This window comes from Dermochelys coriacea, chromosome 3 (genome assembly GCF_009764565.3).
Source record: "Dermochelys coriacea isolate rDerCor1 chromosome 3, rDerCor1.pri.v4, whole genome shotgun sequence".
NCBI lineage: Eukaryota > Metazoa > Chordata > Testudines > Dermochelyidae > Dermochelys > Dermochelys coriacea.
Window position 1 is genome coordinate 95,754,231 of NC_050070.1, and position 27,025 is coordinate 95,781,255.

Below are 27,025 nucleotides of genomic sequence, written 5' to 3' on the forward strand. Positions count from 1 at the left end.
CTTTTATCATTTTCCTGTGAGTTCATTTGAGATCATAGTGATTGTCTGGTTTCACCCACATAGTTGCTACTGGGGCTACACCACATGTTGTGATAGGCATGTGTACGAATCCATGGAGCTTGAAACGCGTGTTGTGCAGGGAGATGTCCATCATTGCAGCGGTGGAGATATATTTGCAGATTCTGCATCTGTTCTGGCAGGATCTGGTGCTGCTTTCAGTTGATGTGCCCTGGTCTGTGGGGAGCTTGCTTCTGATGAGGAGCTTGGTGTGTGTGTATGGGGGGGGGGGGAAGAGGAGGTTCAGGAAAGATTTCCCATTCTTTTGCTCCCTCCACCAGATCTGCCCCACCACTCAACCCACTCCCAATTTCCCAAGCCCCTCTCCTCTTTCCAACAGCCGCCCCCCACAAGTCCCTGAGCCCTTCCAGCCAACCTGCCCCTGGGCTTCCCTCCGCTCATCCCTTCCATCGCTTTTCAGCAAGGAGAGCTGGGGGGCCCCCAAGGGAAGCGGCTTCTCTTCCTTAACAGCCACCTGCAGGGAGCTGGGACGCGCTCCCGGGCGGCGCCCCTCCCGCTGGCGTGGGGCGGAGGCGCTGGGGGCACAGCCCCAGCCCGGTGCCCCCCGTGGCCCTGCCCGCCTTTGGCGCCGTTCCTCCCGCGGTGCCCCGGCAGGCGGCAGCAGAGAGCTCCTCCCGCGCCCAGGCCCCCGCTCGCTCTCTGAGCGGCAGCCGCCGCCGCCCCTTCCAAAAATGGGGGCGGGGGCGGGGGTCTGGCCGAGCGGGGACCTCGCAGCCTCACATGCCCCCCCCCCCCCCGCGGCTCCCGGGGCGGAGCCGCGTCCCCACCGCAGCCGGCACCTGCGCCCGCCCCGCTACCTGCCCCAAAGAGCAGCCCCCTCCTCCCCAGCGTCCCCCCGAGCATCTGCCGCCGGAGCGTGGGGCAGCCACCGCAGCCGCCCATCGCCAGGGCCGCCCGGCTGCGCGGGCGGGGGGAGCTCGGGGAAGTGAAGATTTCACCGCTGGGGGGGGGGGGGGGGGGCCGCAAAGTGTGTTGCCGAGCCCGAGCCCGAGCCCTGAGGGGAGGGGGAGCCCCTCCCCCCCCGCCTCGCCTCAGCCGGGCTGCGCCGGAGCAGCAGCAGCCCCCGCGTTGCGAGCCAGCCCCGTGCCATGCCGCTGAGCGGCCGCCGCCAGCTCCGTGCCACGCTCTCCTCCCGCTGCTGCTGCGCGGGGAGCCCGGCCGGCGCCGCATGGAGCAGCTGAAGCCTTCGCCCAGGGGACTCGGGAGACCCGGCTAAGCCGCCCAGCAGAGGGGCGGCCGCGGCTGGCGCTGCCCGAGCCCGGGCTGGGGGGGGGGAGGAGGAGGAGGAGGAAGGGGGCGCGCTGCTGCTGCTGCCCAGCATGAACTGAGCTCGGCCCCGCCGCCTCCCCGCACAGCCGCCCGGGAGGCTTTGCGAGCCGAGCTGGGGGGCAGGCTTTGAAGCCCAGATGCCTCTGGGGCTTCGCGGCGCGGCGCGGCTGCTCGTGCTGGCACCGGGCGCGGCATCGCCCCCCGCGCTGCCGCCGACGCGCTCGCCGGAGGCTCGCTCCGTGGCGCACAGGGAGAGCGAAGGCGGCGGCGGCGGCGGCAGCGGCTGCTAACCCGGCGCAGCGGGTCCTAATGCCTGTCCCTTCCCGGGACGCGCTGGCGGCGGCAGCAGGCGAAAGCCCCCGGAGCCCGGCTCAGGTGTGCCTGGCCTCTCCCGCAATCTGATTGGATCAAGCTGGGCTTCCGCGTGGCCAGGGCTCTTGGGAACCATGGGTTACTGCAGCGGCAGGTGCACGCTGATCTTTGTCTGTGGCATGCAACTGGTAAGTGACACGGCGCGGTGCTTCTCGGCAATAGTGGCAAAGAAGTGCAGGGCAGAGGCTGGCACATGGGCTGCAAGGGGGAGGTGGAAGGTAAAAAAAAAGAAAAGACTTTTCAGTGGATCATTAACACAAGGTATCGTTGATCACATGGAGCTACTGCCCCAGCTGTCTTAAAATAAACCCCCCAAACGAGGGAACTCCCTGAAATGGGAGAGATCTGGTGGTACCTTTGATATGCATTGGGGGGAAAAAAGGGGCCGTTACAGGTGTTGCTTAGACAGCTCTAGAGTTTTGTACATACAGTAAAGTTAATAAACAAAACCAAACCTCAGGACAGTTTTGACAGGTATTGGTTAAACTTGGTGTCTGGTTTCTTTCAACAAACTGATATTTAGTTAGCACTCAGGGATGCCATTGTCGTTAGTCATGAACAGCTTGACACACAGCTGGGAGTGAATTTACAACTGACTTTTTCTGCAGTTATGTTTCTTCTTTCACTATTAGTAACTGATGTTTAACTGCATTGCATTATTACAGAAGTGAAAAAAATGCAAGAATGTACTGCAGATATTGTATTCATAGCCATCAGACATAGAAATAGTATTGAGTTTAGAAAGTATGCAAGAGAGGTACAATAACTTAGACAAGGCTTAAAGATAGACCTCCTTATCAAAAATATAGAATAGGTACACATACAGTGGCACTCCAAAGTGACTGCACACTTTTAATGAACTGCTAGCAAGCCAAAGAAAATCTATTTCCTTTTCTGTATTATATATGAGAATTTCCATCTGGATTATTGTCTGATTTGAGAGGATGGTGGAATTTGTAGAATTCAGATTGAATGTGATGCAAGTACACATCACTAAGAACGCAGCCACAAAAAAGCCACCTCTCTGAATTTCAGTTGTCCAAGTGTGGAACGTGTGGTAGAGGATTTCTTTAAGCAGTTAACCTTGATCAGGAATGAAATAATTCACATTACCTACTCTCCTGTATCTCTTATTGTATAGTCTTGCTGGAAAAGCCTGAGCTGGTATCAATGGCAACCAGCATTATCTCCAATGGAGATAGGTACTAAGAAGACTGCAGAAGAAAACAGTGGATTTCAGAGTCCTAAATCAAATCTACTTTTTATGTACTATCAGTAGAACTGAAGCACAAATGTCCGTGGTCTTTATATATGTTGTGATTAATCCTTCATCCTTCTGTGTTGTGGGAAGCCTTCTATTTGTACAAATGGTGTTCTCAGAAGTTATCTGATCCTTTGTATTTGGTAAAAAGAAAAGGATTACTTGTGGCACCTTAGAGACTAACAAATTTATTTGAGCATAAGCTTTTGTGAGAGAGCTGTAGCTCGTGAAAGCTTATGCTCAAATAAATTTGTTAGTCTCTAAGGTGCCACAAGTACTCCTTTTCTTTTTGCAGATACAGACTAGCACAGCTGCTACTCTGAAACCTGTCGTCATGCAAGGCTTTGTATTTGGTATATTTTAGTAGATTTAATTTATTCATATTCAGTCTAAAAAGAAAAACTTGAATAGAAGTCTGTAGTACATGAGGAATGTAATCTTTTCCCAGTAATTTGGAAACGTAAAATACATCATTTAAGTTTTTCAGATCTATTTAAGTTTCAGACCCATGCTTTTAATTTTCTGTGAAAAGGCAACAAAAAGTTTAAAATGTACTTTATATGGACAAAAGATCCCTTTGAAGAAATATTAGCTGGAGTGAATTCGCTTCTGAAGGTGCAGAGATGTAAAAACTTCCTTGTTCTTAGGGTCTGCACATTTGCTAACTCGTGTGTGTGTGTGTGTGTGTGTGTAAAAACAAACAAATAAAAACACACCTCGGGGATATATGAATGAGTGAGTAAGTGAAATAATGTAGGATCTTGTTTCATATTACTTTTACTTTTTTATTTTAACTTGGTAGGGCCCTAGAATAAGTAAAATATAATCTAAATACTGTATTCCACCATTGAAATATATTGATTCTAAAAGGTTTTATAAGCAAATAGACTGCAAGGCACTATTGTTCCCCTTTTTGACCTGAGAACCCAAAAAATCAGCATTTAGTTGGTTGGTCCAGTTAGGAGGAGAAAGGGTAATAGTCAGGTACTTCTCTGGTGCAGTTTAGTTTATTTTCAAGGATTGTACAAAGTCCTGTGTCTCTGAATGCAGAAGGAATCAAATAGCAGAAAACAGGTTCTTTTGCTCACAGCACCAAGAGTACTTTTAGCCTATACCCCAATCCCAAAACATCTCCCCATATATCTTCCAGGGTCAATCTCTGTCAGCTGTTTCTTCAGGCTCTCTCTCTGTCTCCCGTCCTTATCCCAGTTTTTTCTTTTGTTCTGCCTTCTCCCCAGCCCTATCTAAAACAATTTCAACAAAAACTTCTGGATGAGTTCACATACTCCTTGTCTTAAGTGGGGGCTTATATTTACAGTTATGCTAATTGAAAGGTGTATTCAGACCTGTCAATCTCCATGGGGTTTTTACTTGACTATAACAAGATTTGAGCGAACTCATACCATTACATAGTGTCCTGACAAACCTGAAAGCTTTAATTTCTTTACTGCACAAGAAGGGGCACATTACTACTAAAACCCCCCCAAAAACCTAAATTATACTGTATCCGCATAGTGACATTTCAGTAGGTGAAAAATATAGTTGGCCATACAAGAATACTCTCTTACTTTACAAAGATCGTGTCCCCCACCCACTTTATGTGCCGTCGCATTGATATAGGTCATGAACCTTCAAACCGTTTCTCATATGAGTGCTTCCAATGATTGATTGGTGTGAGTGTGTAAGGACTGCTTAGGCATCAGCCCTGATCTACACTAGAACATTAAGTTGGCTTAACTGCATTGCTTAGGGATGTAAAAAATCCACACCCCTGAGCTGCGTAGTTAAGCCAACCTAACATTTGTGTAGACAGTGTTAGGTCAATGGAAGACTGCTTCTGTTGACCTACCTACTGCTTCTCAGGGAGGTGGATTACCTACGCCAATGAGAAAACTGCACTGAAGAGCTACAGTAGTGCAGATGCAGGGGAGTAGCAGTGCCACTGTAGCATTTCAAGTGTAGACAAGTCCCTAGTTACCATCGCTCGGGGAGATGGTGTTCCTACAGTGATGGAAAAACTTCTTCCATTGCTATAGGCTGTGTCTATATACATGTCTATGCTGGCATAGCTATGGCACCAGAGCTATGCCACTGTAATCTCTGTAGCGTAGAATGGCCTAAATTTTCAGGATTCAGCCCATAATTAGCAGCCATGTTGATGCAGATGAAGATGATAAAAAAAAAAAAGAAAAGTCAACTGGCATGATATTGTGAAGCAGCATTACTTGACTGTTGATAATTTTTTGTCCACATTTTTAACAGAGAATATTTTTATTGAAAAAACAATGGTTTAATTTTAAAAACAATTATAAAACATAGAAAATACACTTTTAAGGAAAAAAGTTTCAGATTTTAAGAAAGGAAAGGGGTTTTGCACTTATATTTCTGTTAGAAGAATTTTTGCATATTTGCTTAGTATAGATGTGGTGATTTAGTTAGTCTGGCAGGATTGGCAAAATATGTAATACAATGGTACATTGTTGAGCATTACAAAAGTTGTTGCAGGCTTATCTGTACAGTGTATGGCCAATCTCAGAAATGGACCATAAAGGCTAAATTTTCAAAGAATTCATCAGGAATGCTGTTAGATACACTTTAGAGCACCTGCTCAAACACAGAATTCCAACTGCACACTGATTAGTGCTCCCTTGCTTAACATACATAGTCCCTCCTATTTGTGCTCTCACTTGTATTATGCAAAGCAGCTTCTGACAGTTCATTTTCTTCTGCATTTGTTAACCAATAAGAAAATTAATGCTGTTGTGACTGAGGCTGGAATGCTGTGTCCAGTTCTGGTACCCAGTATTCAAGAAGGATGTTGATAAATTGGAGAGGTTTCAGAGAAGAACTAAGAGAATGATTAAAGGATTAGAAAACATGCCAAATAGTTATAGATTGAGCTCCTTCAGTCCATTTAGTTTAACAAAGAGAAAATTAAGGGGTGACTTGATTGCAGTCTATACATACCTGCATGAGGAACAAATACTTATAAATAATGGGCTCTTCAATCCAGCAGAGAAAGATATAAGGTTATCCAATGGCTGGAACTGAAGCTAGACAAATTCAGATTTGGAAAAAAGGCTAAGTTTTAACAGTGAGAGTCATTAATCACTGGAACAATGTACAAAGAGTTATAATGGATTCTCCATCACTGACAATTTTTAAATCAACATTGGATGTTTTTTCAAAGGATCTGCTCCAGGAATTTACTTTGGGGAAGTTCTATGGCCTGTATTATACAGGAGGTCAGACTAGATGATCACAATGTTTCCTGCTGGCCTTAGAATCTGTGAACCTCTAGCAGGTAAGAGTTAATTTTGCTGATGTCAGGTCCAAACTGTTAATTCATTTAGTATATGAAAATAATCCCAGTATACCTCTTAATTCTTCAAAGATATTAAACTGATTCTTTGTAAATTTATCTCCTCCTCCTCAAGAGGCCAGCAAGCATGGATGTGTGTGAGTTGTGGTCTCTGTTTCTTTCAATTCTGAACCAGATTCCATGGTGCTTTGAGAGGGAGTCTCCACTATTCTACCTCTTCCCCAACCTCTCGGCCTTTTTTCTTTTGGGTCTCCTTTCCCATTAATAGCTTTAGTGGCTGCCTATGCTGGTGCTTACAGTCTTCTCAACCAGCAGAAAAATGAAACTGACAGCCTTATTGTCAGTTTCAGTGCTGTCCATGAAGTTCCAAAGAGCAGTAATGAAACTGGCCAGAGCCTTTTCAGTTTCCCTCTATTGCTGTGAGGGAAAACTATGAACAATGACAGAAACACTGAGCCGGTCAGCAGGAAATTCAGGAAGACGGTACTTCATTTTGTCAAACTTGGAAGTTATCGTCATAAGCAAAGGTTAGAAATTTTAAAGTGGAATTTAAAATTCTTCAGAAATTAATAGCTTATCACTCCACTTCTGTTCACCGGGGAAAGGGTCTCACTTCCCAGAGGCAAGTAGATGAATGGTATTCTCCATCTCATGCAATATTTTATACTATTTTTATCTGTCACTATTAACATTTTTCTTTGTGTTCTATACTGTCATGAGGTCCATTACTGCTAGGGCACCTTGTCCTGACTGGTCTGGGGATTAGCTCATTCCAAGTCCGATGTCCCTTTCTTCGCATCATGGTGCCCCTCTAAATCTGGGAGTCAGCTACCCCTTCTTAGAGACTCAGCCCTCCAGGCAGGTCACTAGGTCCTCTCCTTCTTGGGTAGCAAAGTCCTCGGATGCAATCCTAGGGAGTCTTCTGCTCCATGTCCCAGTCTGTGCCACTTCAGCAGTTGGTAGAGGAACCCATCCCCACCCTCTACTCCAAGTTCCAGTCTAGGACCCGTGTCTAGCAACTGTGATCTGCTTGCATCCAGAGCCTATTGCTGTTTCCACTGGACTTCTTCCTACTTCTCTGCTCTTATCTTCTGCACACACACACTCTCCCCCACTCTGGATTTATCAACCCAAACTCTCTGCAGACTACCTTAATCTGTAGTCTTAAACACATCTTCCTTCTCCCAAGGTGTGACTGCAAACTACTTCCCGTGTAACCCTTTTCTGCTGCCAAATTCCTGACTTTATACCAACCCTGCCTGTTTCTTCCCAGCTGGACTCCATCAGCTTTTCAATCCCTGACTCTCCCCTAGGTGCAGCATCTCAGGTTAATTAACCTAATTTAACCTGCTCTCTCTTGTGTGGGGTTGACACCTCATCACATATACCTGATTGGTTATAATAAATTGTGTTCATGAATGTTAGGCAGAAATTTTACAGATACACCTAACAAATAGGCATCAAGTTTTTGAAATGTTACTAGTCATTGTGGGCACCTCAATTTTTGGATGCTCAACTTCAGTTGCTTTAAAGGGGCCCGATTTTCAAAGGGTATTTACTCAGGACTTTCTGAAAGTCAAGACACCCAAAAAAATTGATACAGCCAAAATCACTAGTCATTTCTGAAAATGTAGGCCAGGCATAGGGAACCTTTTTTTTGTATCAGGGGCCATTGACCTACCAAAAAAAATCAATGGCGGGCTGCACACGTTCAACTCACGTGCCCAGGAGGGCGCGGAGGCTCGGTGCTTGTGGCTCCAGCCCCTCGGTGGGGGGTACCACAAGCACTGGCTTGCCTTGCCGTGGGTGGGAAGCCCCAAGCCTCGGAAGCCCCAAGCCTCAGCACCCCCCACAAGGCTGGAACCACAAGTGCTGGCTTGGCCCCCGCAGGGCTGGAGCCGTGAGTGCTGGCTTGTCCCACAGTGGGAGGAAGAGTCTCTGCGCCCCTCCCCCCCAGGCAGGTGAGTTTAATGTGTGTGGCCCATGGGCTGGATGAAAATGAACAAGGGGCCAGATCTGGCCTGCGGACCATAGGTTCCCCATCCCTATTGTAGGCTTTAATTCTTATCTGTGCTTTATGCTGGTTAAAGTAGTGATCAGATACTTAATGGATTCTGACAACTTGCTTCAAAAACTCCCTTGAGTTTCATGCCCTTGCACAAATTATTAACATGAGTGTAGAGAAATATAAAACAATTTATTTCAGAAACAACACCAATTGGGGTAATTTCTATGCTTATCTGTGATATTGATGTACTGTATGTGAACCCATACTTAGTTATACTGTTGCACCTTTATGCACATATTTGTTCTGCTGGAAATAAAGCCCTGTAAACTTTCAAATGATGGAAATGAATTGCATAGAATCAGAAAGTAATATGTGCAGTATGCCTTTCATGGTCAGAGGTACAACTAATCTACAGTGCTAGCCTTCATACTTATAGAATTTTCTTTTCCAATTATTGCCTAAACTGTACAAACTAAACAATGATACATTTAACCATGCAGAACAGAGCTTTATTCTTTGGAGAACAAGTGTGTGCCTTAATGATATTTTTTTGTAAAAAGTAAGAAATATAACATATCAAACTTCGGCTTGAACAACAAGCAATCTTTATGCTCATTTTTATCTGTCATGAACAGAATATTTTAAATCATCATTACTGGAAAACTTGTAGATTCTGTCATGCATTGTGGTGTAGGCTTTTCATGTCAGAAACTGAGGTTGAACACCAGCTTAATGTCTGAAATGGGAATGGTGATTTCAGGTCTGTAGCAGTTTATGTCACAATTCTACCCCACTTGATTTTGCACAGTGTTGTATCATTAGTATCCTTATTTTAAGAGAAATCCTTGTCTGAATAGCTTGCAGATTGAATTATCAGCAGTCCTCCAGGGAGCTATGGCTATCCAGGTTAGAGCTGAGGTCACTTACAGAGCAGTATCAGAAAACTCACAGGGTTGTGCCTAAGCAATATTTACCAGGTAGTTTTACAGAATAATTAACGTTCCATTCTAGATGTGTTCTTACACCATGCCCTTCACCATAATATCTGACTGCCTTCCAGCAGTGCATTAAGGGATGTAACTGACATCATGTTTGTGTTTGTTCTTTCATCCTCTCCCCAGCTGGGAAGTGTGTACAGGGTAGTGATTTTTTTTTTTAAATTCTTTTGGCAATGACTCATATGTTGCTGTATTTTTATATTAGAGAAGGCCATGTCAGAGAAATGTGCCTTGTACTTAGAACAGAAGGTGTTAGGTTTGTGTGGTCCTTAGTTCACAAATCCATAGGCTTTTTAAAAGTACAAAGATTCTTTTTTTGCTTCTGGAACTGAGTCTCTGGATGCCTTCAAAATTGTGTTTGGGTTAAAAATAGGTTGTTTCTTCTTAAAAATTCTTTGTAATTTTGTTTTAATTTTGTGACAAAAAATTGAATGGATGTAGATGAGCATTCTAGCTTCTTTCTGTCCCAAAACGTTCTGATGGCACTAACTATACAAAGGAAGTAAACACAGATTTACCTGCAGCAGACATTCAACAGATGTATATTTTTGAAAGCTGCTGTGTAATGCTGCAGAGTGCATTTGAGGAGTTGTCAGGATTATATAAGTCGAGGACTTGAGCTAGAATTCAAAGAACTAACATCTTTTGTTGCAATGAAGGAAATGTGTATCAAATCTTTTAGGTGAGTAAAAACTTGAGGGGGTGGGGGATACACTGTATATTTCTGTGCTGTTATTCAGATGAAATACTCCAAACTGACAACTAAGATCTTTATTTTTTAATAATTTTCAGGTTATGCATGGTAACAGGTACAGAACTTCAGTATTACTAGAAGTAAGAGCTGTTATGTAACTGGATTGTAATGGGTTGACTTCCATGTAGTAGTGAATATGTAGAGAAATTCAGTGAAGGTACAAAAGTTTTTAACCATCAAAGATGTTTTATTCTTGTTCTAATGAAGTTTTGTTGTTGTTGGTTTTAAATATGGATAGACTAACATCGCTCTTCTAGAGGGAAATAATACTGCTTTAGATATCTGGTGAGTCAGAAGATTGAAGATCTAGTTCCTTCTAACTTAAAAGTGATAAAGAGATATAGTAGCTTGAATGGACACCTCCTTGCTAGAGCCAACAAGTAGGTCCCAAGCTACTACCCAATTTATTTAAAAAAAATATGCAATATACCATTGTCTTGATGGTTTTTGAAAATATTTCACATTCTATAACTCTCTAGAAATGACATCTAGAGGGGGAAACTACTGATCTCTGTGTTCACTAAAAAGTAAACATGCATATCTAATAGTTCTATTCAACAGACATCACATTTATGCATTTTTAATTTAAAATATTGCTTTGAATTCATAAATAACTTATGAGAAATGTTTATCAGTTTGAGACTATCTGTTGATTTCCTACTAAAATGTGCACATCATATACTATACCTCACAAGTGTCCTTCATTTTAAACTCATATTTACCTTTCATGCACAAACCTGCTGCTCTTCTATATAAATAATTGTACTTTATTTAAATGAGAAATACTGGAGTGGGAAACTAAAGTCAGAAAAATGTTACTGATGTTGAAAAAAATTTACTCTTACATTGTTTTATGTTTCTTACACTGATAGCTTTCTAGTGCTCCTCTTTTTAGACCATTTTACCTACATATGGTTTAATTCTGCTTTTATTGAAGGAACTGAATAAATGACCAATGACATCAGTGGGAGAAGGACTGGAGTCGTCATCATCACTTATTTGCACCTGAATAGGTTAAGGTTCAGGGTTTTGTTTTGTTTTTTCTTTTTTTTTCCCCTGCACATCACAAGGTCTTGATGAAGACACCAAGGTGAAGTTTTAATGATATCACTTCTAAGGGAAGCTAAGTGTTTCTTCCAATGTAACCACATTTATATTTTGTATCCCCTTTATAGAGTTACAATGCTCTAGTGGGAAGGGTGTGTGTGTGTGACTGCGGCGTAGTAAACAAATCCCTGAACTGGAACTCAGAAGAGCAGGATTCTATCCATAGCTCTGTCCATGGCCTTCTGCAATGACCTTGGGCAAGTCATTTCACCTCTCTATGCTTCAGTTTCCATACCTGTAAAATTGGAATTTGATGATACATACTTCCTTGGAAAATCACTTTCAGATGTATTGATGAAAATGCTATAAAACAGGTATAAAACATTGGTCAAACCGGATAGTCTCTATGCAAAAGAATAAATGGACACAAATCTGACATCAGGAATCATAACATGAAAAACTGGTAGGAGAACACTTCAACCTCTCTGGCCACTCAGTAAAAAACTTAAGGGTGGCAATTTTGCAACAGAAAAGCTTGAAAAACAGACTCCAACGAGAACTTGCTGAGCTTGAATTAATATGCAAATGAGATACCATTAACTTGGGTTTGAATAGAGACTGGGAATGGCTGGGTCATTACCCATATTGAATCTATTTCCCCATGTTAAGTATCCTCCCACCTTCTTGTCAACTGTCTAAATGGGCCATCTTGATTATCACTACAAAAGTTTTTTTTCTCCTGCTGATAATATTTCATCTTAATTAATTAGCCTCTTACAGTTTGTATGGCAACTTCCACCTTCTCTGTATGTGTATATATACACCTTCTTACGTCCAATGAAATAGGTTGTAGTCCACGAAAGCTTATGCTCTAATAAATTTGTTAGTGTCTAAGGTGCCACTCTTGTTCTTTTTTCATAAAAAAGGTAGGTTTCATCTTCTTCTTTCAGAAGACATTACTGCAAAATCCTTTGCACACTCTGCATCTATAAGGATCACATTACTTTATTCTTAAATCCAGCCACTTCTGGTGGTAGCATTGTCACAGCTGCTTCTTAACAGCACAGCAAGACACAGCAGAGTAGGACAGAAGTGAACAATAATTTATCTTATTAAACTACAATGGAAATTGAGACAGAGCAGAATATAGAACTGTTAATTGGAATTTAGCTGACATAAGCATAAATGGTACGTAAAATTTCATCTGTCCTATATTTAAATAATGTTGCAGACCTAACAAAAGGGCCAGATTCTGGAGTAGTATATTACACCTTCCCAAATTCTCACACAGAAAACAGTTTATGGAATAAGATGCTATTCACTAAGAGGAATGATAGTGAATCTGGCTTAGAGACAAATGTTGGCTAATATTTGTATCTGAAATCTTAACTGTTTTGTGAACTAAAGTAATTCTTTCTCAGGTGACTCATACTACGGTTCACTTTACTAATTAAAAATTCTTTTAGCATTCTCCACAGAAGGGCCTACTAATTGGCTCTCAACAATTATTTTCCTTTTAACTTTAATATAAAAAGCTTTAGTGCAAAAAGGAAGATAGATACTATGATGTCTCTTTAGAACAATGCATGGGGGTATGAAAAGTAGTTATCCAATCATTCATAACAAAATGCGAAGCTTACAGATGTTGGCCATGACTAACAATGGTCCTGAGTTTTCCTTTATTCTCTGGTCACAGATTGAACAGACTATCACAGAAACTATTATAAAGCATTGAAACAAAGGAGAGAAAAAGCCAGTTGTATATCATTGCTGCTTTCACAAATAAAACCACAAATATGTCATGCCTAACAAGACCCTGTTCAATGTTCATTGGAACCACCAGTGACATGGGTTTTTATGAATAACACTAGTTACTGGCCAGTCATGTCATTGCATCATTATTCAAGTTGGCAGTGCAAAAGACAAGAAAACGTTAGGAGTTAAGGGACTACTAAAGAGGAGGAGACTGATCTGGAAAATAATTTTAAATACAGATGCTGTATTTCTTGTTAATGATGTTGTAAAGCTTTTAAAAACAAGGTGCACAACCACTCCCATCCCATGTATTTTAGGCCAATCATATTTTTAGTTTCTTTGACATTATCAGTTACTAGTCACAACAGCCACTCGTGATAAGCCAAGTGATGGCAGTAGTAGCGTTGATTGTAAGACTCTGGCTCAAATTTACTGTATACTGAAAAGAGAGTTCATTGTTTTGTGTTTTCCATGGTAAGCAAAGCCCTCATGATAACTGTCAGTAAAACTGGACAGTAACTGGGACTTGCAAAAAGAAACCACAACAAACTGCAGCTGGATGTAGCATCCAGGGACACACCAATAATGTTTTGTTTCAATTTTTGGCAGCCTCTAAGAATAGTTAGGGGCTCAGCCCTATATTGCAATGCATTTACTTGTAATGAATACTATAACCCATAGCTGGGGCTATTATAGTAGGTAAAGAAGAAGAAGTTCTGAAAGAGACGTTGTGCTGTATAATGCTCAATTGTTCCTTTCCAGATTCAGAGTAAGAAAGTTATTTATGCATGCTGATAAAGTGGTATTTGTTGTACAAAATCAGATATGAACAGTACTAAAAAGCAGCTAGTTTAGTGAGCCCTATTTGCTGCACAATGTACTGGCCTCATGAATTTGAATAAAAATGCTTTTTTGTGGTTGCTGGTATTTGCAATCATTTTTATTTTGTAGTATACATAAAAATATCATCATGTGGGTCCCATGTCAGTATTATATCTGTCATGACTAACTCTCTGTTGGGGTTAACTATTCCTCTCCATATAAAACATGCATATAACTCCCACAGATAAAGTTCTGAGTATAATTCACCACAGCATTACTCTAATTTATGCTTATATAACTCTATTGGTTTCAATTAAACATTGATATAAAAAAGGAATAGTACAATTCTAAATCAAATCAATGCAAATTATTCAATGGAGACTAGACCCTTATATTTGTATAGTTAGAGTGTGTTTGCAGTGCTGATGTTAGAGAATAAAAGGCCAGTGGTAACATATGCTGGATAAGTTTCAGAGTAGCAGCCGTGTTAGTCTGTATTCGCAAAAAGAAAAGGAGTACTTGTGGCACCTTAGAGACTAACAAATTTATTAGAGCATAAGCTTTCGTGAAATGCATCCGATGAAGTGAGCTGTAGCTCATGAAAGCTTATGCTCTAATAAATTTGTTAGTCTCTAAGGTGCCACAAGTACTCCTTTTCTTATATGCTGGATAAGACTCTTTGATCTTGGCTTTAATACAGGAGACCCTTATAAAAGGCATGTGCTGGAAAATAGAGTATATTTGGACATCAAAATCATATTAATTGCCTTCACTAGAAAAGAAGGGTCAGATTCTTAGGTACTCCAACAGCGCAAAGCAGGTGGGAAGCTGGTTCAACTGGCTCCCTGAGGATTCTCCTTGTGTAAGGGAAATCTGAGTTGTATAGAGCCAGCATAGCAATTCTACTCATCATAAGGGGCATTCCTGGAATAAAGAAGGTGTGGCTGGAGCATTCCTATGACCCAGAAATCCAAAGCTGCCAGGGGCATCAGACCTGGATGAAGCTAATCCCCAGACCAGCCAGGAGGAGGTGCCCAGGAATATATTCTTGAGAGAGCCATCTACTGACACCGTATCTATTAATAACTAACTGTTTACACATGCAGATACAGAGCTCTCCTTTAAAAATGTGCTTCCCTAATTCTGTGCAGAGTGAAGCTCAATCAGACTAGAGCATTTAGCCAGATGTAATCCCATGTTTCTCTAAATGTTTCCTATTTTTTTTAATACAAAACCCTCAAACCGTCTAAAAGATTGTATACCATATTTGGAATGAGGTGCATGTTTTTAAACACTGAACAGAATAGACCACTCTTTAATGAGAGCAGGAACAATTATTACTAAAACGGTGACCACTATTCCAGACAATTTTGTTGAGGATTTAAGTGGTCTAAAGTGATCTAAAACTTCTGTACTGAATGGATTGAATGGACTGATTGAATGGATACTCTTTTGTATTTCATTATATGAGAATTTTGCCATTGAAAAAGGAATGTTTTGTTGGCTTTTGACACCCCGGTAGCATGTTTTTATTTGAACTAGAGAGCCTGGGTTTACGATAGGGATCCTATTATCATATTTTTTTGGCCTCTGGAGGAAGAATGGATGGAAGAATGGAAGGCCCCAGAAGCATTGATCAGTCAGCACTATTATTAACAGGTTCAATAGCAATTGCTCTCTCAGTAAGGTAATCAGGTGGGAATTGGGAGATAAAAATACAGCCGGTGGAAAACTCCAAAGAAAAGTCACTTTTAAAAGAAATCAGTGCCTGACAAAAGTAAAAATTGATAATGCTGGCAAGAATTAGGCAGAGGCCATGCAACCTGCTTCAAAGAGTTATACCAATGTACTTAAAGCTTGAGTGTAGAACACTGTTATCACATTACTGCATCTGCCTTTGAACAGACAAGCATTACTTTAGATTAGGTGACATGGCCCCAACCCCACATCCTGGATCTTAGTATTTCCAAACTTTGGGAAAGTTTGATGCCAAACTTTGCATCCAGGCCCATCCCTACAATTTAGGACTCAATTTTGACTAGTCATATGATGGCAGGACAAGAGAGTAAAGCCCCATCCCCATCTGTGCTCACAGTAGGACAACTCAGATTTTGGCTGGGGCTTGGGGTAGACCAGGGGCTACACGCCCAATATTCTTCCTTTGAGTATGTGGATGGTGGGAGGGAACGAGGGTTGAGCCAGGACTGCGCCACGCTTACTTCTTGCAATGGCCTGACCCAATCCAGGGGAATTAGCTGTAGCTGAAAAGGTGAAGTAATCTATTTCCTCTTTGCCCCAGGGCAAGAAGGAGAAGAGGGAAGGAATTGTGACTTCTTTCCTGGAGTGGTCTTTCATACATGTGACCCCTTATTTAAAGGATCAATCTAGTCTTCAGTGATGAGGGTGAATATTAGGTTCATTTCTAGTAAAACTGTTCTATCTGTCACCAAAGCTATGCTAAAACCCAAATGGATATAAGTATAAGGTCAGTATATTAACATGCAGCCACCTGAATCCTCAGGAATGTCAGCGTTGATCAAGATAAAGCATAGTTCATGAATTGTATTTTTAAAAGGTCAAGAAGTGAAGACAATTTACTTATTTCAGTTGAAATTCACCAGGTCTGGGGTTAGGGTGAAGGGAAAAGGAATTAAAACTTGATAGCTATTTATGTGTTTAGATCAACAATTGTGTCAACCCAAGCTATTTGTGAATATTGTCCAAGTCTACATAAATATTTTTCAATACTAGTTCCTTTCAAAGTAATGATGTGTGTAAGACACATTTTCTGCATTTTGGCTTTGAATTAGTGTTCCAGGAACATTGAAAGTCTCTTGCTTTTTTCCATAGATAATTTTCTAACCTACTTAATTTGAGTTCCCACAATGTTAGAAGGAAAATATTCTGCATGCTGTTTGTTTGACAAACATCATAAGGAGGAAATAGCATGGTGAATTTTGAAGGTAGAATCTTTTCCCATTGGGATTAAATATCTTTAAGATGTACCCCCAAAAAGTTGTCTTGAAATACTGTAATTGCATTCAACATGTCATTAAGATCACTCAGAAAGGGCTTCTGAGTGATCCGTCTGAGTTCTACAAATGTAAAGGGGATTTGAATCAAGGAGCGTCTTACCCAAACAGGTCACAAATCCTCAATACACAGGCTGGAACTGCTTTCCAGCCCAGGACCACCTTTCTCCAGCTCAAAATCTTTGTCCTCCAGATGTTCCTCCAGGTGTTGAGTTGGGGGTGGGGGCAGAAAGGCCAAGTGATGATGTCACTTCCTCTCTTTTATAGTTTCTTCCAGCTTTCTGGAAAGATCTTTTGCAGTGACCTGGGGATCAGGCAGTCCCCATTGGTCAAAAAGTCTCCATTATCTACGTGTTCTCTCTGAGAAGTCTCCATTATATACAGTTTCTGGGATAGTGGATTCTTTCCTTGATGGGTGTTGATGAGCCACTAACCCAGAGGTGGGCAAACTACTGCCTGCGGGCCACATCCGGCCCATGGGACCCTCCTGCCTGGCCCCTGAGCTCCTGGCCCGGGAGGCTCACCCCCGGCCCTTCCTGCGCTGTTCCCCCTCCCCTGCAGCCACAGAGCGCCATGCCATGCTCTGGGCGGCCGGGCAGCGCAGTTGCAGAGCCACCGCCAGCCACTGGTGCTCCAGGCAGCGTGGTAAGGGGGCAGAGGGCAGGGAGCAGGGAGGGGTATGAATAAGAAGAGGGGGTAAGAATAAGAAGGCAGAGGAGTTGGGGGTGGTGATCAGGGGGCGAGGGTATGAATAAGGGGTGGGGTGGTCAGAGGGTGGGGAACAGGGGGTTTGGATGGGGAAGGAGTCCCAGGGGGGAGTCAAAAAGGGGGAGGGGAGTTGGATGGGGCGGCGGGGGGTGGTCAGGGACAGGGAGTGGTGGATGGGGTAGGAGTCCCGGGGGGGGCATCAGGGAACAGGGGGGCATTGGATGGGGCAGGACTCCCAGGGGAGCCATTGGGGATGAGAAGCAGGGGGGCGGCATGCCTGGCTGTTTGGGGAGACACCCCTAACCGGCCCTCCATACAAGTTTAGAAACCCGATGTGGCCCTCAGGCCAAAAAGTTTGCCCGCCCCTGTATTAACCGCTGTCTGGCTACTCCATTGTACCTGAAAGGCTGGTTGTGAGTGTTCCTAACCTCCCAACATATTTCAGTAACATAACAAAACTTCATAACTTCACACACAATGATAGCACATACAATCTAGCAGGATAATAATGTTCAACAGATCAAGACTTTTAAAATGATACCTTGCAAAGAATACTTTGTACAAAACATGTCATAATTATACAACAGTGGTGAATATGGGAGTTCCAGGGTGCTGCTTTGAGGTAGAGTATCACAGTATAGCAGGTTCTTTCCCACCTTCATAGCTTTCTCAAACTGATGTCTTCTTTTGGACTGTTTCAGAATGTTTTAGGAATGTCTGAGCAAAATCAGTTGAATCATTTAAGTCATGAGGATATGAAAAAGTACTCCATGTTCTTATTTTCCAATCACAAACACATGCATAACCCAAACATAGCTGTGTGTGTGCACGTCCAACGTGACTTATTTTGTAGGTATTATTCATAATTAATGAATAATCCTAGTTTGGATAAGCTTTGCCCAGTAATTCTAAAGCCATGAGAAATACAATTTTTAGAAATATTTGTATGTAGCCACTAGAATTTTGTTATCCATATTCTTTTTTTTATATGTTTCCAGCTAATGAGAGCAGATAACTATGACAGGGAGTTTATTATTATTTATATAACAATAGCCCACAGAGGCCACAACTGAGACTAGGCCCCCATTGTGTTTGGGTGCTGTATGTACAAAGAGTAAGAGACAATCCCTGTCTCCAAGATTTTATAATCTAAAGAGACAATACTGACAAGGAGAAGAAAGGAAGTATTATTTTCCCATTTTACAGATGGGGCACAGAGACATGAAGGCCACAATTCAGAGCCGTAGAAATTAAATGACTTGCTTAAAGTCACACTGGAAGTCTGGCAGAAATGGAAACTGAAACCATAATTCCTGAATCCAGCACCTTAACCAAAAGATCACACTGGCTCTCAGTTTCTGGAGTGATTGAACTTTGATCTTTAGTAAGCTTTTGGCCCATTGTTTAAAGCATCTTGTTTCTTGACCAAGGGTAATTTGGGTTCCAGATTATCTCAGTCGACAGCAAACCGGATTCAGGAAGCCACAGGACAAATACCTGCATATCAAATAACTTAAAAGTGCCATTGGCAATTGCATTTTTAAATAAATAAATAAATAAAAATCTAAGAAAATTTCATACAAAGGGAAAATGCAGCGTTAGGATTCAAAGTTCAAGTGTAATTCTGATCCCTTTTGCTTGTGTCTTAAATCTTTTATATCATCATAAATAAAATGAATAACTCAAAATGGAATTTCTTTAAATTCATTTCTCATACTAAGTCAATGTTCATGGCTTGATTTGCATCCAGTGAGATTTTTAAAACGAGCCCAGGTTTGAAAAAAAATTTAAAATGTTCAGTATCTGCTAGAAATATCAAATAAGTCTGAATCCTGCTTTGTGGCTGTTGTCATAAAAGATCATCCTTTTTGTATTTGTTTTTTTCTTCTTCATCTTTTCATTATCTTCATTCTTTTGAGTGCAACAGTTTGTGGTTTATTGCTGATACCACCTTGAAGACCTTAGAATCAACTCCAGGAACTGGTTTCAGAGTAGCAGCCGTGTTAGTCTGTATCTGCAAAAAGAAAAGGAGTACTTGTGGCACCTTAGAGCCTAACAAATTTAACTGAATCCCAGGCATTGGTAACTCAGGGGCAGTGCATAGAAGCACTGTGGCTTCATTAAATTTGCTGCCTTTAGTCTTTGAGGACAATCCAAAATACTCCTATGCCGCCCAATATTTCTTACTTGGCCTGTGAACGGCTTGTTAGATAGTTGTCAGACTTGCTGAAGTTACTCTGAAATCCAAGTTTGGCTCTTTCACTGTCCTTTTTACACCATCAGTTAAATGTGCCTGAGGCATATCTTATACAAGTATAGAGCTTTTGTACAGCACTGTTCCAGGTCTTTTATGCCATTTTTATCCAATCCTTATCCATCCAGCCTTTCGGCTGTGTACTGCACAATGAATCCAGAAGAGAAGTTTATGGGTTTTGATAATGTTTTGATTATTATTGCTGTAAGCTTCCTGTCATGTGCCAGGATTGACAAAAGCGCAGCAAAATGTGACCTTTTGTCATTTTCACAAATATTGTACAGTTTTTATACTGCTAGAAGGATGGTCTGATTTTCAAAGTTCATTGGTGTCACATCCCTGTTAGAAGTCTGCTGCAATACATACACATGTTCTTAGTATAGCCTGATTTTGAACTTGTGAAAATTGTCTGCTTTAAGGCTGAGATTTTCAAAGGTGCCAATGGGATTTAGACACCCAGTTAGTTAGAAGGTAACTAAATCTTCTTGACAGTTTTTAAAATTTCAGCCTTAATCTTTTGGAAGCTTTTTTTGTAATCTTTGCCCTAATAACTTAACCGTCCATGAAATCTGTACATCAGTCAGGATATTATTCGGTAGCTGCCACTTTGTGTTTTTCGTTTTAAGTCTCATACCTATCTGCTAATTTTGCTGTGCTTTAAATCCAAACTATATAGATATGCTTTTCTAACAGTAAAGAGGGAGGATGACTTTGCTTACTAGGCTTCTTGCAGCTCTTCCATTTTTGGGGGATGGGCTTAATTATTTTTTTACGCATACAAAATTCATCAGATAATGCTCAATATTTAACCTGCAATGTAAAGGTAACATAAGGCAGGGAACTTTTTCAGTTCTGAATTGCTTTTTTTACATACTGCTCCCCTTCCTCCCTCAGAACCCTTATTACTTACCTACTATTACACTGTATTTCACCTATTTGACTATCTGAGTATAAGTCAATTTCTTCCCCACCCAATGTTGCTCTAATATATTGACATATTTTCTTGGCCTATACACAAATATAAATGGCATTTCAACATGGAATACAATACTGGGAACTAACTAGTTTGGGTAATTAAAAGTACTAATTGTCAGGTTCCCCCACCCCAAGAGCATTTAAAGCATGTGAATTTAAAGTATACACATTTTTCTGTAAAAAGTGATGAAATAATTGTATGTAAAGCGTACTCTATGGAATCAGACAGACAAACAACGTATTGGGCCAAAGTCAAAGTGAACAAATAACTTCTGAACATCAGATAACTTCCTATGGTGCCTCTATAGCTATTAAATGCTCACATAATATAAATGTCTATTAGTCCCTGCAGTTATTCCACATTTAAGAACCACTGATGACCAAGAATAGTTGCTATAACAACTTCCATTTGAAGGCAACTAAGAATAAAAATCTGTAAACCTGAAGAGTTTGTTTATATTTAATCCATGTTTTCTTTCCCTTCTGTCTGTACAAATACAAAACATGTTGATGTTCACACCAGAGCTGGCTTGGCGCATACCTACGCTTCACATTGATGCAGGGGGAAAAATGCAAAAATTAAGTTATAGTGTATTTTGGGGGGAGAAATTATTCTAATGATAAAATAATTAGAACATGACAGATCTTCCATCACTGAAATATGTCATTATTGTCTTTTTATGTCTGTATCACACAATCAGAATTTGAGCTTAGTTGTGCAAAGCACTGTTTAAACACATCAGATAACACAGTTTCCTGCTCAAAAGAGCTTACAGTCCAATGCTGGTTATGATGGCATATGTCCTTGGATAAGATATCAAGGGTCATATAATTTTTCAAAGTCCTCAGCCACTTAAGGAGATATAGAACAGATATGATTGATCTTGTGAGCATAAGGAAACAGCTAGTTTCCATTAAATTCATTAGAGCTATGTTGATTTACAGCAGCTGAGAATCTGGTCCAAAATGTCAAAAGAGCTTCCAGATGTAAAGAATTAGTTGGAGAACACACACACTCTTACTTTATCTGCACTAGTGTTGTCTCATTTTGGAGCCTCGGGTGAGAAATAAACAGGACTGGGCCCAAACTATAAATACTGAGGATCTGTTTTTTCACTCTGCAGAGAGGTTTCTAAAGAGAATTGGTGCCAATGATAATTCCTGCAGAGATGGAAGTTCAGATCCTAGTAATAAACATATTGAAATTAAAGTTGAGAAGGTGACTAGTATTTAAAATTGTGATCCTTTGAAGTAAAGCTCCAGTGCACAACCAATCATCCTACCAGTCCTACTACATGGATATTTTTCTCTAAAAATGTGCAGAAGGGTTCCAGTTTATTATTTCTAATCTTAGAGTTAATTTTAAATGCTTTTGATTTATTACCGCATAAGTAATATTTCTGCTGACTTGTGGTGTTTAACTGTGACCTCCTATGGCTGATTAGGAAAATTAAAGATTTCAACTGCTCACCTGGCTCTTCCTATATTGGTTAAGGAAGCATTATATCCGTTTTCCTTTTTCAGTGTCCTAATAGAACATAATGTGGTGCATCTTCGAACTGCTTTACAAACATTAACTGAATTTCACTGCAACCTTGTGAGGTAGATATCATCTCTGATCTTTGCAATCAAAAAACTGAGATTGCTATTCCGCCATTGATAAAATAGTAATAAATGTGCTGAATTCTGCCTGAATTCTGCCAGTTACGTATATGCAAGTTCATTAATTTCAGCATCCAACAGGTTTCCATTGCAAAAACAGTTTACTTGTTGATGCATGTTTAATTTGATTTCATATGCAGTCTTCAAATATTGATACCGTTAACAGAGGCAAAGTGAAGAACTATATGCACACCATTTTAAAAATCTGGAAACTCTGATGAAATCACTATGACTTTGGCCCAATATGTTACATTTTTGCAAACAGAATTTTATACCAGCAGCACACACATTTGACTATCACTCACAGGAATCAAACTCAGGAGCTGGAATAGAAGTTTTGAATAACAACTTTATTTAGAACACAATCTATCTTTTTTAAGAGTCCTTGCTATCTAAAAGAATATAAATATGAAATTGCCAGTATGTAGAATATTGGTTTTTTTCCTGGGTTTTAATTAAAATTGAAAGTTTATAGTAGGTAGAGTGAATTTTATTAGATATTTTATCTTGTTCAATCTAATGTATGTGTTTATTTTTGAATGTTTTTCCTTAATATTTTCATTCTTTCTTCAAATTGTCTTCGAAGATTTAATAACATACTGCAAGAATTGTAATTGACTAATGTTGTGTTCTTTTTTAATTACAGTATTCTTTAAATTCTATTTAGGCAAGTGTTGGTATTCTTTCCATATGATTATATACTGTTCTTAAAATATTTACTTTTTGAACTGTAGGAGTTGTATTTAGTAAAAATTTACATATAAATTACATCTCTTCCTTCAAAAAATTGCAGAACACACAGCAAAAAACACCCCAAACCCAAATCCATAGATTTGCAATGCAATCAGAACCAGCTTTGGAAGCTTACAAAATTGCTATTGCAAGCATACCTCTCAAGTGTTCCACATCGGCAGAAATGTTTCACATTTCAGATTCAAAATATATGTTTGTTCCTCATGCTGTTGGAAAAAATGAGCCCAGAAGGTGAGGGTCCCTTAGAATTTTATGAACACTACGTTGAAAATGGCTTTCGATATGTTCGGATCCCTTTATTCATTTGTTTGGTGTGAAATCAATCCGGTCCTATTATTAGGTGTTATTCTCTGCTCTATGTTAGTGACCACATCCGCAGAAGTGAAAGATAAAACAAAGAGACAATTCAGAGAAAAGATTCCTTATCTTTTAGTTTTACTATTAGCATAAAGGCCCCAATCCTTGACTTATTTATGACTTAAATCCAGTGAGTTCCTCTAAGTTATATTTGTCATGTAAAGACATATTTTTCCTAATGAGATTTTGATTTAAAGTAGCCAGAGCCTTTGGCATTCCAGAATGCAAGTAATAATGGGTTCCATGGCATCTTGAAGCAGTGGCCCAGAATCCTCGCTCCATCACGAGGTATACACGCTGTCTTAGATACAGAATACATAAGTAAAGTACTCAATGCTAGATGATATGAACTTTTGTAATTTGTTTAGAATGGTGTAAAGAAAACACAAGTGTCCAAAAGTAAGGCAATTATTTCTGCTTTTAATTTTGTGGGCACACAATTTTTATGTCTTTGTATTGTTTATGCCTTTTGAAATATATAGTAAAATACTGTTTGATCCTATAATTAAAGACTGTCCTAATACATGCGCACAAGGGGATGAATTAAGGCTGCACAGGTAATATGATTTCTGTTATTTTCTAAATTTTGAAAGCTTGATTTTGTAGCCTTAATGTTGTTTTAATGTAGTTTTTCTGGATGTGATTTCTTAATGAAAAAATGAAAACAAACCAACCAACCTATATGTTCTTCATGGACCCAAGTTAACCCCCATCTTGGTTCATCATCGGCATTTGGACCTTTAGATCCACAGCACAGACCTCTACTATGAGTCCTAAGTTAGTAACTGGTAGCAGTAGTAGGCTGTTATTCTCCATTGTATGGACCAGTCACTAAAGGGGGAGACAAGCCCTGTTATGTTTAAGAAACCTAGTCTTCTCATGTTGGTGAGGCACTGGCTGAGAAGAGAGAAATAGTTTCTATTGTGGCACAGTGCTCTTCAGTAACACTATTTCTTTCTCTGACAAGTGCAACTATGCTGCTTTATAACAGGAAACGTGCATATAAATTTCGGCTGTGAACATTCTGTGCTGCATGCCTAGCATGTGGACAAAATAAAAATGCTGGCCTATATTTTTATATGACTTTATATGGTGTTAAGAAATCTTTAAATCTCACATTTTGAAATTAAGGCTGTTCTGTCATTTTCCAAATAAATTAAATATAAAATTGGAAAAATCTGATACCATTCTTTTTTGGTAGTTTCTGTGTCCATTATGCTGGCAGTGTTAGTGAATTCACTGTATATTATACATAGTACCACTTTAACTTGGGTAACATAGTTTTTTGTAAATGCTCTATTCTTATTCAAATGGAAAATAAGGCTTTATAATTTACTTTATTACATTTCTTTAAAGCTTGTGCAATTTTTCCTGGCTATTAGTGGTCACAGTAGCATCTGTTGTCGTTATGACCATGTGCCACTGCCTTTTAGTGGACTGGAATGTCAGACCTACTGAATATTTGTAGTTTTTGCCCTGCAGTATCAGTCTTACAGGATACTTAATACTACTGTAGGTAGTAGAGGGTTTCATTGATATTGAGTCTACCTGCTGAGTCATCAGGCCCTGTGCTTTGGGAAAGAAAGATCCTGAGTTCAAATTCAATTAACAACCGAAAAACCTGTGGCCACAATATATCAGAACTGACTATAATTTATTGGCAAATGAATCACTAATGTATTGGACAAAAGCACTATTTCTTGCCCATCACAGAAGAAAACACAACTTTGTTTTGTTAGATCATACCTGACATAAGCGTGCTTCTTTGTCAATCAGACGTTTATACTGAACCAAAGTTCAATTCTGAAAAGAGTCTTCATTTGCTAGTGTGTTGAACAACTGCAAAGCTGATTTGACTGAGTGAAGCAAAGTCTTACTCTGAACTCAGTTTTCAGAGTAGCAGCCGTGTTAGTCTGTATTCGCAAAAAGAAAAGGAGTACTTGTGGCACCTTAGAGACTAACAAATTTATTTGAGCATAAGCTTTCGTGAGCTACAGCTCACTTCATCACATCCGATGAAGTGAGCTGTAGCTCACAAAAGCTTATGCTCAAATAAATTTGTTAGTCTCTAAGGTGCCACAAGTACTCCTTTTCTTTTTCTGAACTCAGTGGCATTTCTGTTTGTCTGTGTATCTGTAACATAAGTGGTGTATTGTTTTGAATGCTGCTTCCAATCAATTCCAAAATTTCAAGGAGTGTTCTGTACCTCAATGGGCAGAACCCTGTTGATTTTGATGATTAAACTTAGAAGGGAGAAAGGGAGGATACATGGAGCACCTTGCATCTGAAAGAAAGAAAAGAAATAGAATGGTGTACGTGTGTGTTGGAATGGGGGAGAACTTTGGCAAAGCATGCGCAGTTTCCATGGGCTGCACTTGGAATTTTGGGTGAAAATCAGGTGCAAGTTTATTTCAAATTGGACCCTCAGAATCAGTGGCCACTACTAAGAGACTTGCATAATGCCATTGTGGCACAGATTGGGGCGGGGGGAAGCTACATCTCTAGACTTCAGTCCCTGTGCTTTCACCACAAGCCATCCAGAACTTACCATGTATTAAATAAAAAAATATAGTAGCAGTATTGGTAGCATAGTAGTTTACCACATCAGCAGTTTGTAGCAAGACTCTGAGTCTGTGCTGTATGTGTGTAAACACATATACTTCATATAGTCTAGGAAAGTGGACCACCTGAAAATTGCTGAGGGTCTTGGTGAACCACTTAATGATCTTTCCAAAGATTGTTTGTACCATTAGCTAACTATTGTAAACCGTTTCAGATAAAAGCGCTATATTAAAAAAAAAACCTTAAAAATAATTAACATTTTTGTTCTACAAATAAAAGCACACAACTCATATTTTAATATCAGTAATCTTACCTTTCTAATGAGATGGATGTACCCTCTCTCCCCTGCCGCAGCAGCCCCCAAGCTGGGGCTGGAGGCGGGAGGTTTTTCTCCACTGCAGCAACCATCGAGCTAGGCTAGGAAGGAGGGGGGGTGTCTCCCTTTCTCCCCTGCCATGGCAGCTCCCAGGCTGGGGCTGTGAAGGAGAGAGGTGCCTCTCCCTGGCAGCCACAGCCCTGGAGCTGGGGAAAGTTGACTCTTTCTCTGGCAACTGCAGCCCTGCATGTCCCAAATTCCCTCAACCCTTCTTCTCACCCCACTGCCCCCTCCCACCTACACCCTATTCCCCCCAAGTGCACCACCTCACCTTACATGTGCATCTTCTCCGGGTCCAGGCACCTAATCAGTGGTGCCACGCCTGCACAGCTCCACTAATTAGGTGAGTGGCCCTTCATTCTCTTGTGTGCAGCTGCCCAGGCACGCACCTTACAAGGAACTATCCATGGACCGCCTGAATGGGGATTGCGGACCACTGATGGCCCACGGACCACAGTTTGAGAACCTCTGGTCTAGGAAGTGGGAAAAGAATTACAGCTCTGCAGTTTTCAACAAGAATCATTGGTGACTTATTATAAACAGGCTAAAAATTCACTCTAAACTGAAAGCCTATGGCTAACTCAACCTTTTCTCTTACAATGGGAATAAAATCAAAACAATGGGTGGCACAGGATGTGTTGAACAGAGGAGTTAAAAATA

General features: G+C 40.7%; 1 protein-coding gene across 2 annotated transcripts in view; it reads left to right on the plus strand.

Annotated features, from left to right (window-relative positions):
• The first annotated feature begins 712 nt into the window (after positions 1–712).
• NKAIN2 (sodium/potassium transporting ATPase interacting 2) overlaps positions 713–27,025 on the plus strand; it is an 816,594-nt gene continuing 790,281 nt past the window's right edge. Inside the window, exon 1 of one of the 2 annotated variants that reach the window (XM_038397627.2) lies at positions 713–1,847. In XM_038397627.2, coding sequence (XP_038253555.1) covers positions 1,794–1,847 — 54 coding nt within the window. In that variant the 5' untranslated portion in view covers positions 713–1,793. The remainder of the gene's footprint in view (positions 1,848–27,025) is intronic. The other variant, XM_038397626.2, reaches the window with a different exon arrangement.